The sequence below is a fragment of the Phyllostomus hastatus genome, unplaced genomic scaffold, assembly GCF_019186645.2.
Source record: "Phyllostomus hastatus isolate PE091 unplaced genomic scaffold, TTU_PhHast_1.1 phas_scaffold_129, whole genome shotgun sequence".
Taxonomy (NCBI): Eukaryota; Metazoa; Chordata; class Mammalia; order Chiroptera; family Phyllostomidae; genus Phyllostomus; species Phyllostomus hastatus.
The window spans coordinates 21,135,235-21,153,583 of record NW_025334009.1 but is presented as its reverse complement, the minus strand read 5'-3'; the positions used below and the strand labels follow the sequence as shown (position 1 = coordinate 21,153,583).

Here is an 18,349-nt window from a genome sequence, read left to right as displayed (position 1 = left end):
ATTTTTCTGGTCCTGGCAGCATTAATGAAAAGTGCCCAGATCATTTCAGGTGGGAAGATTTTAAAGTTATTAAGTTATTATTATTTTAAAGATTGTTAAGTCACATGGCTGTCAGGCAGGCAGAATCGGAGAGTCACTCCCCATTCGGTGTTTGACAGAGTTTGGAGTCACATTCACGGTTTCTCCCATTTCCACAGACTCCCCTTGTCTACCTCGCCTGGCTTATTTCCCTAAACTGTTAGACTGACTCATTAGAAAGCTTCATATTATTCAGTGAATACAAATTCATCTGCCATAAATAGAAGAAAACCACAAAAGTGGCTGCATGGCACAAACCTTTATTACATTTGAGCTAGAAGTTCTAGCAGAAAACTCTCCCTGAGGTCTGTTCTTTCTTAAAGAGGGAGGTTAGCGAGTGTCAGGTGTTAAAGACCGACTGGCATCCAACTCAGTCTCTCTCTGCGCCTTGCAGATACACCCAGATACAACCAGAAAGAAAATTGTAAAAGAAACAGCTTTCTTACTATGATTCTGTGTTATTTAAAACTGTCTTTGTACCACTGAAGTCTCAGCTAAAAAAATTACCTTGAATCCCCCCACCCAAGGAATATAGTTCCACTCATATAGTTCCATTTCTTTAGTTTAAAGGACCCTGAAGCCCAGAGAAGCTGGAGGTTCACTCAAGGTCACAGAGAGAGGTCTTGGAAAAGCTGTAAGTCTTATTTCTACTGAAGCACTTAGGGCCCCAGCTTCTTGCTGGCTGTTGACTGGAGATTGCCCTCCACTCTGAGAGGCCACCAGCAGCTCCCTGTCATGTGAGCTTTCCCACATGGCCGAGAACTTCATCAAGCCAGCAAGGAGAGTCTCCAGAGCATGTCTGCTACCAAGGAGGAACCTTATATAACCTAATGTAATGTGACCACTCAGGAATGGCACCGAAGTTGCCATATCCTACTGGCTAGAAGCAAGTCTTGGGTTCTGCACACACTCAACAGGAGGAGATCGAACAAGGGTGTGAACGTCAGAAGGTGGGGACCATGGGGGGTTAACACAGAGCCTGCCCGCCACAGTGTACAAGAGGATTGAGTATGCTATTCTATCTACTTACGTTTATTTTTGAAATTTTCCACAATAAAAACAATTATTTCTTTTTTGAAAAAGTCTACCGTACCTAAATTTTCTATAGCAAATAAATTTCTAGATCCGCTTAAACAAAAGCTCTACTGAGTTAACCAGGGAGCGTCAGCTCTGTATAGGATTCTCATTGGGCTTGTGACTGATCTTTTACCCATCTATTCAGTGTCTACCCAATAAACACTGGTCCCGGGGCTAGGTGCACGGTCAGACACCTCTCTGTCATCAAAAATAGCCCAGGAGGAGAGATGGACAAGCCAAACAGACAGCTAGAGTGTGCAGTGACAATCCTGAGACACAGCTAAACTTGGGGTACTCTCGAAATGCAGATGATAACTCATCTATTTAAAGCCTAGCTTTCCTTAAAGAATCTGATGTATTTTGCATTTTTTATTTATCATGACCTATTCCTTGAAGAAAAAGGTATTGGCATTATTACTCACTCTTCACCCATGAGAGTTAGAGGTCTTGGTAATGAGTGATGGCAGGTTAAAGATGGCTTTGCCATTGCTCCCAGGTGACTTCTGAATCTGGGCTGGTGCTGGGACTAATTTGGACAAATGTTGTAGAATGAGGCAGAAGTGAAGCTCTATGATTTAAGACTGGGCCTTAAGACATCTGCACCTTCTGCTTTTGTGTTCTTGGAACTCTCCTTGGAGTTCACCAGCCTCGTAAGAAGTCCACTACCTGCCAGGGGAGAGGCTGCACAGAGAGGCCTGAGGCTATGTTTGATGTTTCGGCCCCAAGCCCAACCATCTTGGATGTTTTAAACCACTCGGTTTTGAGATGGATTGCTATATAGCAATAAATAACTGAAAACTTAAGTTGGAGCTAAGCCATGGACAAATTCTAGCCTTCATTCATGGTTTCTTCATCCAGAACTCGATGCAGAATGGTGTGGTCACACATTCCCATCCTGTGTCACAAAACCAGAACAGGGCAGGTTTGGCCAGCTACCAGGAGGCAGGCGGGGCGGCGTCCGCTAAAGGTGGACCATTTCATAGCGTCTTTGTAAATGGCTCCTTCGGCTCCCTTGCACTACACTGGGCAGCTTCAGAAAGCATAGACCTCTGATACCCTCCTTCAGTTCCCATTCCGTGGGCAAACTCCTAGTTGCTCCCTGGGGAGTGAGATTCTGAGGCTAAAGAGGGATGATAAGCCCATCAGGTGGTTGGAATTAGCACCTGATAAGCAAAACCTCTTTTGACACCCAGTAAGGAGCCAGGGCACACTCACCTGAAGACATCAGCAGGACAGCCTGAAGGAGAGCTACTTCAGTGTCATCCAGGTTGAAAGAAGACAGCGACATGCCCAGGTCGAAGATGGCGTCCGACACTACCCCGAGACCCCCGTTTTTCAGCTGGCCCCGCGTCACTGCCATCTCCCCATTCAGGGTTAAAGTCTCACTTTCTGGGTCGTAGCGCACAGCAGCGCGAAGGGACATGATCTCCATGCAGCAGCCTTTGAGGAGGATGATCTGGTCTTCACATGGCAGCTGAAAAGAACCAGCCTACATCAGCAAAGAACAGTGGCCAAAGCCAGTCAGAAACGTCGGGTGGTACCTTAATGGCTCCCTGGAATGGACGTTAGTCCTGAACTCTTTGGGCCTGCACTCTTGGTGGCTTTTCCCTCCCTGCTTGGCTCCACTCCTTCGACAGCCATTGTCTCTACTCCAAGTTGTAGTTTGCATTTCTTTTGTGACAGATCTCCCACCAGTGTTACTGTCAGGTGTAAAACTGCTACTAGCCCCTGACTCTGGAATTTGCATTATAGCCCAACTAACTGCTTGAGACCTGGGTTTATGTTAAATTTGCAAACACTTTTGTCATATATAGTTCCAATAATCAACAGATGATTTTACTGTTTAGCTCACAATTGTGCTTCTTTTTGTTTTGTTCCGTTTTGAAGCAAGTTTGCTCTTTGTGTCTCTTAAAAGGCACAGAATTAGAAAGTCCCTTATAGATGCTTATTACCCTTGAGACCCATAGATGGAAAAGCTTTGCTCAAGGTCATCCAGTGAGTCAGGGGCAGAGGTGAGACCAGCATTCAAGCTTCCAGCTCCTGGGGTTATTATCTCAGTACTTACACACTAGAGTTACTCCACGCACTGTCTCATCCTGCCGATGTGGCCATTTCTTTGTAAGCCAGTTGGGTTACTTTTTAATTAGGGTTTGTGATAATGTGATAACATTAATAACAAACTTTAAAAAAGAACTTTGCTAAGAGAAATAATTAAAAAAATCAGAGTTGCATTTTCTGAATGGGGAGAACATTTAATTAAATGTCATTTATTAAAATAGTTTGAAAGGCTATTAGTTACTAGTGTTTTTTTTTTGATGAATTGAGCATCCTGCCAAGATTTATGTGCATCACTGTATTTAATTTTCAAAGCACTCAGTGAGGTACATACTCTACTTCCACTTTTATTTACAGATGCAGAAATCCAGGCACTGACAGGTTGAGCCACATGCTAGAGGGTGGTCATGATGTGTTGTGAGTAAGGCAGGGACTGGAAGCTACATCTGTTGGAGTCCAATGCCAAGAGAAGAAGAGAATACTTTGAAGCACCCTGGGTGGGACTAAATATCCACAAACAGTGAAAATGTAAATGACACATAATTTCCATCTCTTCATTAAGCACGTACAAATTCTTTCTGGGAAATATTCTTGGCAACACCCAAAGTTCAATTTAGGTTCTATAAAACTAAAAGTAATATTACTGAATTGCATTTAAAATATGGGGCATTTCATATTTTTCGCTAACTCAACCTAGTCACTTTCCTATTTAATTTCAAATTGCTTAGCTTTTTCTGCAGAATAAAAGTTATTCCATATTTGGTTCTGGGATCTATATATGTAAATTTCTTCCACTCATTAAAAAAATGACTGTGATTTGCTTTAATTTAGGTTCTAATTTGCATTGCTCCATTCCATGCTGGGAGTGCTGGCCCAAGAGCATAGTAGGAAATAGGAGACCTGAGCTTGGGTAGACCCTTTACAGGTAGGACAGAGAAGTGGCTGAAGTGGGTGGAGGCTGGCTCTAGTACCTGGGGTGGTGGTTCTGACTTCAGTCCCACCAGGATCGGCCGAGGGCTTGTTAACCACATATACTGCTAGCCCCGCCCTCTGAGGTTTTGCATTTCTCCAGGTTCCCAGGTGATCCTCATGCTGCCAGTTTGTGCAAAATCACTTCAGCACAAAATACCAAAGAGAAATTACTAACTAAATCAAACCATTTTATTATTATTTTTTATAAGTCACAAAGTATGCACACTTGGGAAGGCCCCGTATTTGTAGCCAAGTCTGATTAGAGATGAAACAGAAGTATTCTTTCTTAAACTTACTATTGATTAGTTCAAATTTAAATGAAAGTTTAACATGTATTCTTCAGGGATCACCAACAGTTTCAAAATTAGGCCAGGTGTCTTTTCTTTGAAGATCCTGGTAAAATTAGTTTCAACATGCGGGTAATCAGTCTCTTAGTCACTTGCCAAAATGCTTTCCCTGGGATAAGCAGAGATGCAGGGATCCCCCCGTGCCCCAGACTCTGCCTGTGCCCTTAGAAGACCATCACTTGTGTTGATTGGCAAAGATGACGGTGCTCTGCTCTCTAGAAGGGGTTCTTATGTGTGTTCTTGGCAGCCCTGCCAACAGTGCTTTCAGACCATTCAAAGCCCAGGGTGTCCGCCAACCTTGCTTAGTGAGATGGTATGGATTACAGCAGAAAATTACCGTGAGCACAATTTCAATGGCAGATGCATCAAATGGCCTCTAGCAAGAAACCTGACTCTTGAGATCCCTTGGGATCTCCAACCCACTCCATGCATAGGTAGCTCAGGGAGCCACACAGTTCATTTCCCAATCTGGGCACCAAAGATAGTGTGACAGTCAAAGGTGCTCAGGAGGCCACACACACCACAGACATACTTATCTCTGCCATACCAGTGGCCCATTTATTTACTTATTTTTTATAATTTGTGGACTACAAAACACCAGGGTTGACAGAGAGATGGAATCATAACTTTGAAGCCAGGTTTAACTTCTGAGGGAAGCTTGAAAAGTTCCACGTGGACCCCTCACCTGCCACAGAAATAAGCACACGGTGTGTTTGTTATTGGTGGTGGAGATGGCTTTTCTTTCTTCAAAATAGCTCTTCACTGATGGGCGTATATGAGCTTTACGTTTTCTAAAAGCCATTTTTGGTGCCTATCAGGATGACCCACGACCATCAGGCTAGCTCAAGTGGTAGGGGCAACAAATTCAACAAGTGTCTGCTCAGACAAAAAGGACTGGGAGATAAGGGACACAGTCCAGAGAGAGAAAACCAAGAAAGGTCCAGGAAAATTTACTCAACCCGATGAACAAAAAGAACGATGCCCCCCGAATGAAACGAAAGACTTACCTTTGGCACGGATGTCAGAATGTGCACCTTCTTTTTTGAGGGCAATTTGCGTTAAGGAAATAGTACTGTGAGCAGTGCATAGACATGAAAATGTTTAATCCAGAATATTTATATGAGCTGGTTGGTATAGCTCAGTGGATTGAGTGCAGGACTGCAGAGTATTTATATGAGTGAAAAACTGGAAGTGAACTCCAGATCCAGTAAAAGCAGATAACCTAAATATGGTAGAGCTAGTCTTTTGGATACTTTGGTCATTAAAAATTATTTTGTGAAAGAATACTTAAATGACATGTTCTACAGTTGAGTGTAAAAAGGTACAATGGGGCTAGTACCATTTTGTTTCTTTATCTTGGTGCTGATTGTGTGGGTGTATTAAGTGTGTTGAAATTCATTGAACTGCACACTTAATGATATGTGCTCCTTTCTCTTCAATAGAAAGTTTAAAAAAGTAGTTTCATAAGTAGAAAGTACATTATGGTATAAATTATATTGATATAATGGGTTGGCTAAAAAGTTTCTAAGTTCTTTTCACTAAAATAAAAGACACATTTTTGGTTTTTAAATATATTTTATTGATTATGCTATTATATTTGTCCCATCTTTCCCCTGTTTTATTCCCCTCTGCCCAGCACCCCCCTCCCACCTGCATTCCCTGCCCCCCCCCCATTAGTTCACGTCCATGGGTCATACTTATAAGTTCTTTGGCTTCTACATTTCCTATACTATTCTTAACCTCCTCCTGTCTATTTTCTACCTACCATTTATACTACTTATTCCCTGTACCTTTTCCCCCATTCCCCTCATCTACCTCCCACTGATAAAGCTCCACATGATCCCCATTTCTGGGATTCTGTTCCTGTTCTAAATGTTTGCTTAGTTTTTTTTTTTTTTTTTAGGTTCAGTTGTTGATAGTTGTAAGTTTGTTGCCATTTTACTGTTCATAATTTTGATCATCTTCTTTTTCTTAGATAAGTCCCTTTAACATTTCATATAATAAGGGCTTGGTGATGATGAACTCCTTTAATTTGACCTTATCTGGGAAGCACTTTATCTACCCTTCCATTCTAAAGGATAGCTTTGCTGGATAGAGTAATCTGGGATGTAGGTCCTCAAGGTTCATGACTTGGAATACTTCTTTCCAGGCCCTTTTTGCCTGTAAGGTTTCTTTTGAGGAATCAGTTGAAAGTCTTATGGTAACTCCTTTGTAGGTAACTGTCTCCTTTTCTCTTTCTGCTTTTAAGATTCTCTCCTTATCTTTAATCTTGGGTAATGTAATTATGATGTGCCTTGGTGTGTGCTTCCTTGAGTCCAACTTCTTTGGGACTCTCTGACCTTCCCGGACTTCCTGGAAGTCTATTTCCTTTACCAGATTGGGGAAGTTCTCCTTCATTATTTTTTCAAATAAGTTTTCAATTTCTTGCTCTTCCTCTTCTCTTTCTGGCACCCCTATGATTCGGATGTTGGAACATTTAAAGTTGTCCTGGAGGTTCCTAAGCTTCTCTTCGTTTTTTAGAGTTCTTGTTTCTTCATTCTGTTCTGGTTGAATGTTTCTTTCTTCCTTCTGCTTCAAACCATTGATTTGAGTCATGTTTCCTTCCCATCACTGTTGGTGCCCTGTACACTTTCCTTTATTTCACTTTTCATAGCCTCCCCCTTTTTTCCTCTTTTTTTGCAACCATATTCAACCAATTCTGTGAGCATCCTGATTACCAGTGTTTTGAACTGTGCATCTGATAGGTCAGCTATCTCTTTGTCATGTAGTTGTATTTTTTCTCGAGCTTTGATCTGTATTTTCATTTGGGCCTTTTTTTTGGGGGGGGGTCTTGGCACACCTGTTACATAGTAAGAGAAAGAGCCTTAGGTATTCAGCAGGGTGGGGCAACCTGAGTCACTGGGTTGTGTCATACTAGGGGGAGGGGTCCAAGAGGGAACAATGCTGCTTCCTCTGCTCTTGGTCAGCTTTCAGTCACTTCCACCACTACCCACAAGGAAATTGGGCCCCTATGGTGCTGATTCCTGGATGGGTGGGTTTGTGTACATTCTAGGACCCTGTGGGTCTCTCCAACAAACTCCTGTGAATCTAGGAGTTTCTCCCCCTGCCACCTCAACCCCCATGGGTTTTTTCAGTCAGAGGCTTTGAGGCTTTATTTCCCTGTGGTGGAACCCTGGGTTGCATGGTCTGTCTCGCTCCCCAGTTGTTCCTCCTGGTTTATATGCATGTGAATGTGGGACCACTCACTCCACCAGCAGCTGCCTCACCTAGTCCTCTAGCTGCTGACTTGCCTTGAGTCCTCTCCACCCTGGCTGCTCGTCTCCTCCCCTCCTACCATTCTGGATGAATGGTTCTTCTTTAACTCCTTGGTTGTCGGTCTTCCATACAGTTCGATTTTCTGACAGTTCTGGTTGTTTTTGGTTTTTAAATTTGTTGTTGTCCTTATTTTGGTTGTGCGAGAAGGCACAGTGTGTCTACTTATGCCTCCATCTTTGCTGGAAGTCATCCCAGTTTATACTTCTTAATCCCTGCATCTTTTCCCCCATTCTCCCCCTTCCCTCTCCCAACTGATTACCCTCCAAGTGATCTTCATGTTTATGATTCTGTTCCTGTTTTGGTTGTTTGTTTGGTTTGTTTTTTTTTAGATTCAGTTGTTGATAGTTGTGAATTTATTGCCATTTTAACGTTCATAGTTTTGATCTTTTTCTTTTTTTTTTCTTGATCTTTTTCTTAAATAAGTTCCTTAACATTTCATATAATAATGGCTTGGTAATGATAAACTCCTTTAGTTTTACCTTATCTGAGAAGCACTTTGTCTGCCCTTTCATTCTAAATGATAGTTTTGCTGAATAGAGTAATCTAGTTTGTAGGTATTGCTTTTCATTACTTTGAATACTTCTTGCCAGTCCCTTCTAGCTTGCAAATTTTTATTTGAGAAATCAGCTGACAGTCTATGGCAACTCCTTTGTAGGTAACTACTTGCTTTTCTCTGGCTACTTTTGAGACTGTCTCTTTATCTCTCTCTTTTGGCATTTTAATTATATGTCTTGGTGTGTTCCTCTTTGGGTCCAACTTGTTTGGGACTCTCTATGCTTCCTGAACTTGTATGTCTATTTTCCTTCACCAAATTAGGGAAGTTTTCTTTCATAATTTTTCCAAATATGTTTTCCATTTCTTGCTCTTTCTCTTTTTCTTCTGGCATCCCTATGACTTGGATGTTGGCATGTTTGGAGGTGTCTCAGAGGCTTCTTATTCTATCCTCATTTCTTTGAATTCTTTTTCTTCTTGCTGTTCTGATTGAATGCTTTTTCTTTTTCATGCTCCAAATTGTTGATTTGATACTCAGTTTCATCCCCAACCCCTGTATATTTTTATTTCATTTAATATAACCTTCATTTCTGCCTGGGTCTTTTTAATGCTGTTGCTGTACTCAGTGAGTTCTTTGAGCATCTTGATAACCAGTGTTTTGAACTCTGCATCTGATAGGTTGGTTATCTCTGTTTTGTTTAGTTCTCTTTCTGGGGTTTTGTTCTGTTCTTTCATTTGGGCCATATTTCTTTGTCTCCTCAATTTGGCAGCCTTCCTATGTTTGTTTCTGTGTATTAGGTAGAGCTTCTTTTCTCCCCTATCTTAGTAGTGTGGCCTATTGTAAAAGAGCAGACCTGTAAATTATATGGGGTGGAGCCTTAGGTGATTGACAGGGTCGGGCAACCCGTTTCACAACTTTGTGGCTCTGTATTGGGGGAGGGCCCAAAGAATGCCATTGCCTGGCTTCTAGAGCTTTGCTGGGGAAGAAGCTGTCTTCTGGCACTTGCCCTGCTTCCAGTCTCCTTATTTTCTCCCTGTATGCTACTGGTGCCCTTCTAGCTGTTGCCCTGGTGCTGAATCCCAGAGGGACTGGGTCTGCATAAGTCCTAAGTCCCTGCAGGCCTTTAAAATGAATCTCCTGATAACTCTGCAGTTTCTTCTTCCACCCCAACCCCCACTGGTTTTTACAGCCAGAAGTTGTGGGGATTTATTTTCCTGGCATTGGAACCCTGGGCTGCTGGGTGGTCTGGGATCCCTTGCTCCCAAGGTATCCTTCCTGATTTTTATCCACTGCATGTGAATGTGGGACTGCCCATTCCACCACCTTTCGGCACCACTCCCTCAGCTCTGCACCTCTCCTCGCCTTTCCACATCTTTGCCTCTCCTACTCTTTTGGATGAATGTGACTTCTTTAAATCCTTAGTTGTCGGACTTCCATATGGCTCCATTTTCTGATGGTTCTGGGTATTGTTTGTTTTGTAGTCTAGATATAATTTTTTCTATAGTTGTGTAAAGAGATGAAGCCTCCATCTTGACTGTAAGTCAAAGGACACATTTTTCATTTTCACCAATAACTGTTGATTTGGCTATTTTGAGTATGTTGGCTAGCTCTTGCATGGTATAACATTGATTGTTCTCAATTATTGTTTCAGTTTGATCACTATCAGCTTCAGCTAGTCTACCCTACTGTGGAGCATTGCCCAGGGAGAAGAAATCTCCAGCACAAAACTTCAGTCACAGAAAATTCTCCATACACTGCACAGATCTTTTTTTTCCCTTTTGGTTGCAATTTTTAACTTTCTTAAAATAATGAAGCATAATACGCCAAAAATGTTGCTTATTTTCTTCCATCCTCAATATTAAAATGGCTATACAAAAAATCACCAATTTTGATGTTTTTAAAAAATGCATGCTGATATGACAGTTGTCACAATACAATCTAACAAAATTGTTTGGAATAAAGTTAAAGACAGTTAAGTGCTACTAGAGCCATCTTACAGAAAAAAACAAACAAAATTTTTGGCCATTATATTACTTGTGTGTGTGTGTGTGTGTGTGTGTGTGTGTGTGTGTGTGTACACACATATATTTATTTGAAAAAGACTAAAATAGTCTCCAAAATGTCAGTAGTTTATCTCTTGGTGGCATTACCATGAACCTGTATGTTTATTATGCTGTATAAATATCCAATGACTATGTATTATTTTTGTATTATCCTCTAACACTTTAATAAGTGTTAATAAAAAAAAGAAGGTAGTCAGAGGCATGGAATGCTCCACACCAAATGCAGATATAAGTCAGAGACCTTCTCCAGGACTCACTGGCCCCCACTACAGTGACATTGGGGGTAAGGGGAGCCACACTCTCTCTTAGCTGGGTCTGGGGCAAGATACCTGCATCCTGAAGCCACTGCTTTGTTCTTCTGGGTATGGCTCCTTGCAGGCTCAGAATAGGCAATGAGAGGTGTTCCCATCAGTGTCTGAGGTCTGTCAGACTCCAGCTGGGCTCCCATGATTACAAACTCAACACAAATGGTCTGGAAGCCACGGAGGGACAGAATCACTGCAGGTGGGGAAACTTGGCTTCTGTCTAGGTGAGCCTAGATTCACGTATCACTCGGGTGGCATGGGAGGCTCATATCAGTATATGGTCCTCTCTACCTTGTATCTTTTTGAGTCCCTATAGAGATGTGAAGAGCAGGAGAGAGGTACCTGATAGGATTTTTCAAAGGGAAAAGTTCTCCAGAAAACATAATCGGCCACGCTTGATTCACAAAAGAAGGTACCAGCAGGAAAGTAACATAATGAGTGAAATATTGTAGTATTAACAGCTCAAATTTATGGAATACTTATGACTCAGGCACTATCCAAGCATGTAGTATCCCATTTCAACCCCCCAACAGCTCCAAGAGGCAGATTCCATTATGATTCCCATTAAAGATGAGACAACCAAGGTTTGAAGGCATTTGACAACTTACCCAGGATTCTTGCCCATGCAGCTGCCTGCATGGCAGAACTGCTAACATGAGCGATTAGCATCCCACTGGGCAAGTCTATGACTTCCAGTGGGTGAGCTCCTCAAGGTGCCCTGAAGATGGGCCAAGAAATGGTGAGCTTTTCAGGAAGGAGGGTGGATTTAAGGGGATTTTAAGGTCTTGGCTCTGTGAGGGTCATCTTCTATTCTTGAGTATTAATAAGCAACCGCATAGCCATCTTGCTGGGATATATAGTTGAAAGAATAGAGACTAAGACAAAAACCATGGCCCCACGTATAGATAAGTTAATCACTTTGACCTCAATGTTCCACATCTGTAAGATGGGTTTATGAAGCTACCTTGCAGATATGTTATAAGGATTGGATTTATTGTGGGCAAAGCTGAGTATAGCAAGTAGGACATTGTAGGTGCTGAATAAATGCAGGTGTTGCTATCATCTTCCTTATGCCTGGAGTTGGGTGGATGGATAGGATCTTCATCGGCCTCATGTGGATAAGCTAGTGAATGATGACTGAGTAGAGAGGTTAGGGAAATAAAAGTGAACAGTCAGGCATTTTTTCTTTGTGCTGACATTGCTTTCATAAGACTAAGTCCTTACTAATTAATATTATATTATAAGTAACCTTCAGCATTCCTAGAAATTGATGGGGCTAGAATGAAAACAATGTAGAAGAAAAAAATCAGTTCCTCACCTCACAAAACATAGGCAACTTTTTGGCAAAATCCACCACTCTGGTAATTGCTGGTGTGATGATTTTTGTAAAATGGCTGAAGGCTTCCAAGTCGACCTTTCCACCTTCTGGGGCATTTACTATTGGTGCTTGTCCAATATCTTCTGGCTGAGGAGGAAAGACCAGAAAGGTGTAAATGAAAAAGTTACAGAAATCTGTATTTATCCTAGTTCTTATGTGGAAGGAAAATCTCTTGTGGACTGCCAACCTGTATGGTTTCTAGTTCACACAGTTTACTAACAAACTGTATAGTTTTCCATTTACAATCTCTGAGCTGTAATAGGCCCCCAATGATACTGTCCTCAGGATTGTTGCTGCAGAGAGAGAGAAAGAGAGAGAGAGAGAAACGAGGAATTTGGGTTCTACTGAATGAACAAAGGGTGTATACTTACACCAGGGGACATAAATTCTAGGGCATTTTCACAGCACTGTGCATTCTGATGTGTGGTCTTTGTGTGCGAGGTGGCTCAGTGTGGGCCATGAGGGAGGGCGGCCGGGAGCCCCGGCAGATAGCACCCCATGGATTCACTCTTGCTGCTGGGGCTCAACACCCTGTATGTCTGCAGACTCTGGTTAGAGGGGTTCACAGCAGGCTGCAGGGGACAATCTGCAGGCTGCCTCTGGGAACTGTGCTGGGGAACATGGGTACCTTCAGGCAGAGTGGGGATTTTGCTAGTAGTCAGTGTCCTGAGGGCACTTCGCTGTTCACTTGCCTAAGAACAATGCTTGGTTTTGCTGCTTCAAGGGTGGTATAGTAGCATGGGTGTCACCCAGGGGCTCCTTAGATCCGAGCTTCCTCCCCAGACTTAATCACACAGAACCAGCAGGCCCCCAGTTGGTTGTGCTGATGGTGCCCCCCAAAGTCTGCTCAGCTGTCTAGCCCCCAGCCTGGTGTTCAGGGACTGCCATGCTGTGGTCTCCCATGTATCTCCTGTTGTCACCAGTGCTTCCTGCCAGGAATGGGGCCTCTCCATTGCCCTTTCCTGTTGTTGTGATAATAATAACCACCATTTATCCGTGGCCTACCAGCGAGCCAGCCCCTCAGGCTCTCACACAATCCCTGAGTGGCTGATGAGCAAACCGGCCTCAGGGGGGTCAAGAACAATCCCCTGAGGCTGGGACTCCACACAGTAATTTTCCAGGAGTCTCATATTTCCCGTTTTGAGGCTTTGACACCCTGCATTCTCTGATGCCAGGGGACAGAGTGTCAGCCCCTCCCACTGTCTTCCAGGAAATTGTGAATGTGATCAAAGCAATGAGAGACAAAGGCCCTGCCCAACGGTGGCCACCTTTGCCTAGAGCCACAGGGGACAGACTGGAGCAAGCCGCTGGGGGTGGGACTGGGGTTGGGACGGGTGGGGGTGGGCTGAGACTGTGAACATGGTGAGCAAGGCTGAACCCCTCACTGGCTGAGAGGTGAGGGCCCTGCCAGTGACAAGACTGCGGCCACAGCACTAAGCTTCATCATGTATTAGAATCACCTGATTGCTGGGTCCCCACCCCAGAGTGTCTGATTCGGTAGGTCAGGGCAGAGCATGGGCTTCTGCATTCCTACCAAGCTCCCAGGGCACGCTGATGCTACTGCTCTGGGGACCACACTCAGAGAACTGCTGGGCCAGCAGTAACCATGTCCGGCTCAGAGGAATCCAGTTACCATCTTCCCACATTTACCCTCGTTACTCTTCATACCTAATTTTTAGTAAGAAGGAAAGCAAAGGATGATTCTTTTACTCTATTGTCACCAGGGCACCCGGGTCAACAGGAGCAGCCACACCCTTCAAGGGTGCATCAGGAGCGTGGTGACGGCCTCGGGGAGGACTGTTAAATATGTTACTTAATGAACTCTGGTAGCAATGACCTTTTTATGGATTGCCTAGCAAGTTCTTCTGATTATTTCATTTTACTCTTTAATTGTTTGTTTTGGGGGCAGCGAGTAGATGGGAAAGGAACCTGGTCTGTGTTGTGTTTCCATGATGATGTGTTAGGGTGACTGTCAGCACAAGCCCGTGGGAGGCTGTGTTCTGCCGGCTGTCCAGGGCCAGGGGGCACTGATGGATTAACCACAGGGACAGCTTCCTTCTCTTTCTCACACAGACTGAGCTACAGGAAAAGATATGTTGGTTGCTTCTTTGGGCGTCGCTGTTTCTCAAATCCTTCAGGCCTCCTCGCTGGTCTTTGTAATTCCTCTTACCCTGAAAATGAGGCTCATTGCACCTGCTTTGTCTACTTTACACTCTGTTATGAAGATCCACTGACAAAGGGAATGTGAGCACACATTAAAAACGGCAGGGAGTTTTATTCACATACATGCACACACGCACACATGCCCACATACGCTTTTGGCCTGGTTGAGCCCAAACGTCTTCTCGTTGAACACTGACAGGTGTAACCTGATTGTATGTAAATGGCACTCAGTGGCTTTTGAAATGTCAGCTGGTTAATACCGATGTTAGTTTCCACGTTTGTGGGGTATTTGATTCACCACCTGTGACTCCCTAAGATAGAAAGAAGGACGGAAAGTATACCAGGTCATGTACAATTTCAACTGAACTCCCAAATGTAACAACCTCATGAGCTTTTCTGTTGAAAATAAATCTCAGGGTAGAAAAAAGATGTACTTTTAAGCCTCTGGGTATTTAATGGCGAATACATTTGCTAGCAGTAAGACTATATACAAAGTAGAAGCCTTCTATTATATCATTAAGGTCTATGTCCTTAATGGATGATCTTGGATACTGGAAAAAACCACATATATCATCTATGACTGATCTGAGTTAACATATCAGGTACAAAAGGGGAGATTCAGTGTGTGTGCAGGCAGGGGCTCCAACCCCAGCTCAGCACCAGGGGAGGCTGATTTCACATGCATCAAGATGAGCTGGCTTTCAGCTTTGACTGTTTCATCAGTACTGTTCAAGGTGAGTGGGAAATGGTGCCAGGCAACCTGGTTGCAAGGGGCTGGCTCAGAGCTGAGGGCTTCTCTCCTCGAACTTGCAGCCCTCTGGCACATGCAGAGTGGGGCCAGACCTGACTCTTTTCCCTTGAGTGATCATAGGGTGTCTTCTCTCACCTTTGCAAGGATGGACGGGAAGACCCAGACAAATGGTGATTAAAGATCCCTCCCTGGGCCTTTTTGCCTTGGATGAGCAGGGACAAGATGGTGAGGGCAGTGATGGTAGAGATAATGGATGGACACAGTAACCACTTATGTGGTTGTTAATGATATGCCAAGCACTTATATCTATCAATTTTATATCTTTTGGTAAGGGCATAAAGGCTGCTGAACTGTAGAGAGGTAAAGCAACGTGTCCAAAGTCACATCATTAAAAAGCAACAGAGGCAGGCATTGAACTCAGCTTGTCTGGTTCCGATCTCCATGCACACAGCTTCTAGACCACCCTGCCTTCTGAGGTACTTATAATAATTTTGGGTGATAGAAGAAGCCTTTCTGACTTGATTGCACTAGTCTTATGGCCTGTCCTTACAGACCACACATGGCCAAGTCGCTCATCCTGTCTGACCCTCCTGCTAGCCCCTTTTCCGAGGCCATCCCGATTGAGGATGTGGGAAATCGGACCATAGCTCTGCTAAGGGAAAAGTGGGGCAGGCTGGCCCTGGTTCTCATGACCACATTTCATACTTGGGTGAAAAATCCATCCAAAGCCACACCTTTGCACGTGAACTAAGGGATCAGAAGAATAACACGATGTCAGTAGACAATAGTGTTGCTGGTGTGGGGTTTGCCCCAAACCCAATGTCTCACTGCCCCTGGCAGGTGGGGAGGCAGTGCTATCTCCTGTTCGGCATCAGAGGCTTCTCGTTCCTGTCTGAGTCCACATCTACGGTTCATCGTCATGGTCATCACACACAAACTGGTGATTAAATGGGGCACTTCTGTGCCATCGGAGATTTGAGTGGATTGGAGAAAATGAGAAAATTATATGATGTAAGTGCTTTCGGAAACAGTTTTACAGAGTGGCTTTAGAATTATAAAAATCTGCCTGGCTTTTGCAAAAGTGCTTATTTGCCAATGACTCTTCTTTCTTGGCTCAAGGGTGGATTTGAAACCCAGGTTAAACCACCAGCCTGTATTCCTGACTTGAGCCCTGGTCTCAGGGTAGAAAATGATAAAGAAGCTCCTTTTGGGGAGTAAGTTACCTACCCATTGCAGATAAATGAACACCTGTAGCTTGTATGACAACATGTTTCAGTCCCTAATGATGTATTACTATTATTATTAACATAATAGGCCTCCGTGAATTCTATTTCAGAACAAGACGGGCCATCATTACATGGAAATAAATAAGATAGTTTGCATAGCAGTGTTGCAAACAAAAATGGGGTATCAGCTACATGGGAGACAAATCCTGCTGTGTCAAAGTCCATTCAGGACACGGATACCATTTAGCAAAGCTGTCTTTGATGAAGTCTTCCTAATGCCCTTGCAGAAATCACTCACCAAAAAAGAGTGAACATTTCATCCTGAGCATAAATACTCAGTTGAGGCCATCCTTCTGCAAGGAATGTTTGTAAATATGTATTTGTAACCTAGCTGAGACACAGGGCTTAAGTGTACTGCCGCTGAGGATGGGCTGGTGGAACCGTATGTTCTGTTTAATAAATATTTCTTGACTTCTGTTCTGGTTATCTATTGCTGTGTAACAAACTACCCCACAACTTAGTGGCTTAAAGACCACACATTTTTGCTCTCTCTTGGAGTTCCGGGGATTTCTGGTCTCAGTGGGATGGTTCCCACTTGGGGTCCTTCATGCAGTTGTCGTCACAGGGACCAAAGACTAGCGTCATCTGACAGCTTCTGCACGCACATTCTGGTGCCTGGGTTGGGAATCTCTGCACATGGTCCCTTCACGTGGCTGGCTTGGTCTTCCCCCAGCATGGTGGTTACAGAGCAGTTGGGCTTTTTTTTTACATGGCAGTTAGCTTCCCTCAGAGGGACTAGGTGGCTTCCTCCTCCAAGATAACCAAACAAACTACAAGCCTTCTTATGACTCAGTCTGAGCAGTCACTCTGCCCAAATCCATTGTTCAAAGGTATCACAGACCAGATTCAAGGCGAGAGAGCAACAGACTCTACTTCTCCATGGGAGAGAATGGGCTGTGTGAACGAGGAGGAAAGAATCTAATGGCAGCTGACTCGGAGAAAAGCTACCACATATTTCAACCACACGTGGGACAGACCCCGGGGACAATGCTAAATGGGACAAGGCTGTTCGCCCCAGGAGATGCAGGGCTGACCCAAGCATGGAAGGGGCTGGCTGATAGAAATGCAGCTCACTGTTGAGACAGGTGGGGCACTGGAAGCATTCTGATCTCTCCCAGCAGCCCTCTAAGAAAACGTGGCCCAAAGAACTGGTTATTTGTATTTGGATCAAGAGGGCAATTTCTTGAACAGATTGAGCATCTACGAAATATACATTTCCTGTCATCTCCCCAGGGGACGCAGATTGGTGGGTAAAACAGTCTCTCTGTAAATGTTACCCTCCTGAGGAAAACTCTCTTGTGCCTTGATAACCTCATGACCCTGGCAAAAAAAAAAAAATAATGCAAATCATCCCATGCCACATCTCCTCCGGTTCTTTCCATAGACGATCAGCCTGATGAAAACTGTTATGAGACTTCAAGTGAAAGGCACAGACCTCGCTGGTTTCAATGACCAGAAATTGTGTTGTCTTGATGAAGAGACCACGAGGCATGAAGAGGTCTGATTATATTTTACCTTGTAGAGCTGGTTTCTGAGCTTTCAGAAGCAGCTCAGATATTACCTCTCCAAACAGACCCTTTCTGACCAACCTGTTTAAAGAAGTGAAGTCTCTCCTACTTCGACTCCTAATCTTTCTGTCCCATCCTCATGTTTATTTTTCTCATTGCACTTACCATGACCTGCCTTTACCTTGTTCCTTTAACCTTTACTGTCTGTCTCCCTGCATTGGAATATGTCTGAGTTTTCCCACCTCCTGGCACATAGTAGCTGCTCAATAAATATTTTTAAAATAAAGGAACAAATCTTTCAGTCTGGAAAGAAGCACCTTGGTGACCACTGAATTGGTCAGTTAGACTAGTATCCATTCTCTTTTGAGAATAAAGAAAACAGAAGTGTAGGGTTTCTTAGCAAAAGTCCAGAAGGTGCCCCAAACCTTCCACTGAACTTGGAATTCAGCTTGGTCACCACTCTGAAATCAGATGGCAGTGCCAGGCCTGGAAGTGGTTTCCACAGTGTCCATTTATGGCTAACCCGTTTGGGGAGAGGACAGATTTAGCCTTGGGGTT

The 18,349-nt window shown here is 43.7% G+C and overlaps 1 protein-coding gene across 3 annotated transcripts in view; it reads right to left on the bottom strand.

Annotated features, from left to right (window-relative positions):
- The window catches only part of THRB (thyroid hormone receptor beta), a 340,841-nt gene that overhangs the window by 6,634 nt on the left and 315,858 nt on the right, over positions 1 to 18,349 (bottom strand). For all 3 annotated transcript variants that reach the window (XM_045856658.1, XM_045856657.1, XM_045856656.1), the window contains 2 exons: positions 12,024 to 12,170; positions 2,371 to 2,629 (listed from right to left, as the gene is read on the bottom strand). In XM_045856658.1, coding sequence (XP_045712614.1) covers positions 2,371 to 2,629; positions 12,024 to 12,170 — 406 coding nt within the window. The remainder of the gene's footprint in view (positions 1 to 2,370; positions 2,630 to 12,023; positions 12,171 to 18,349) is intronic.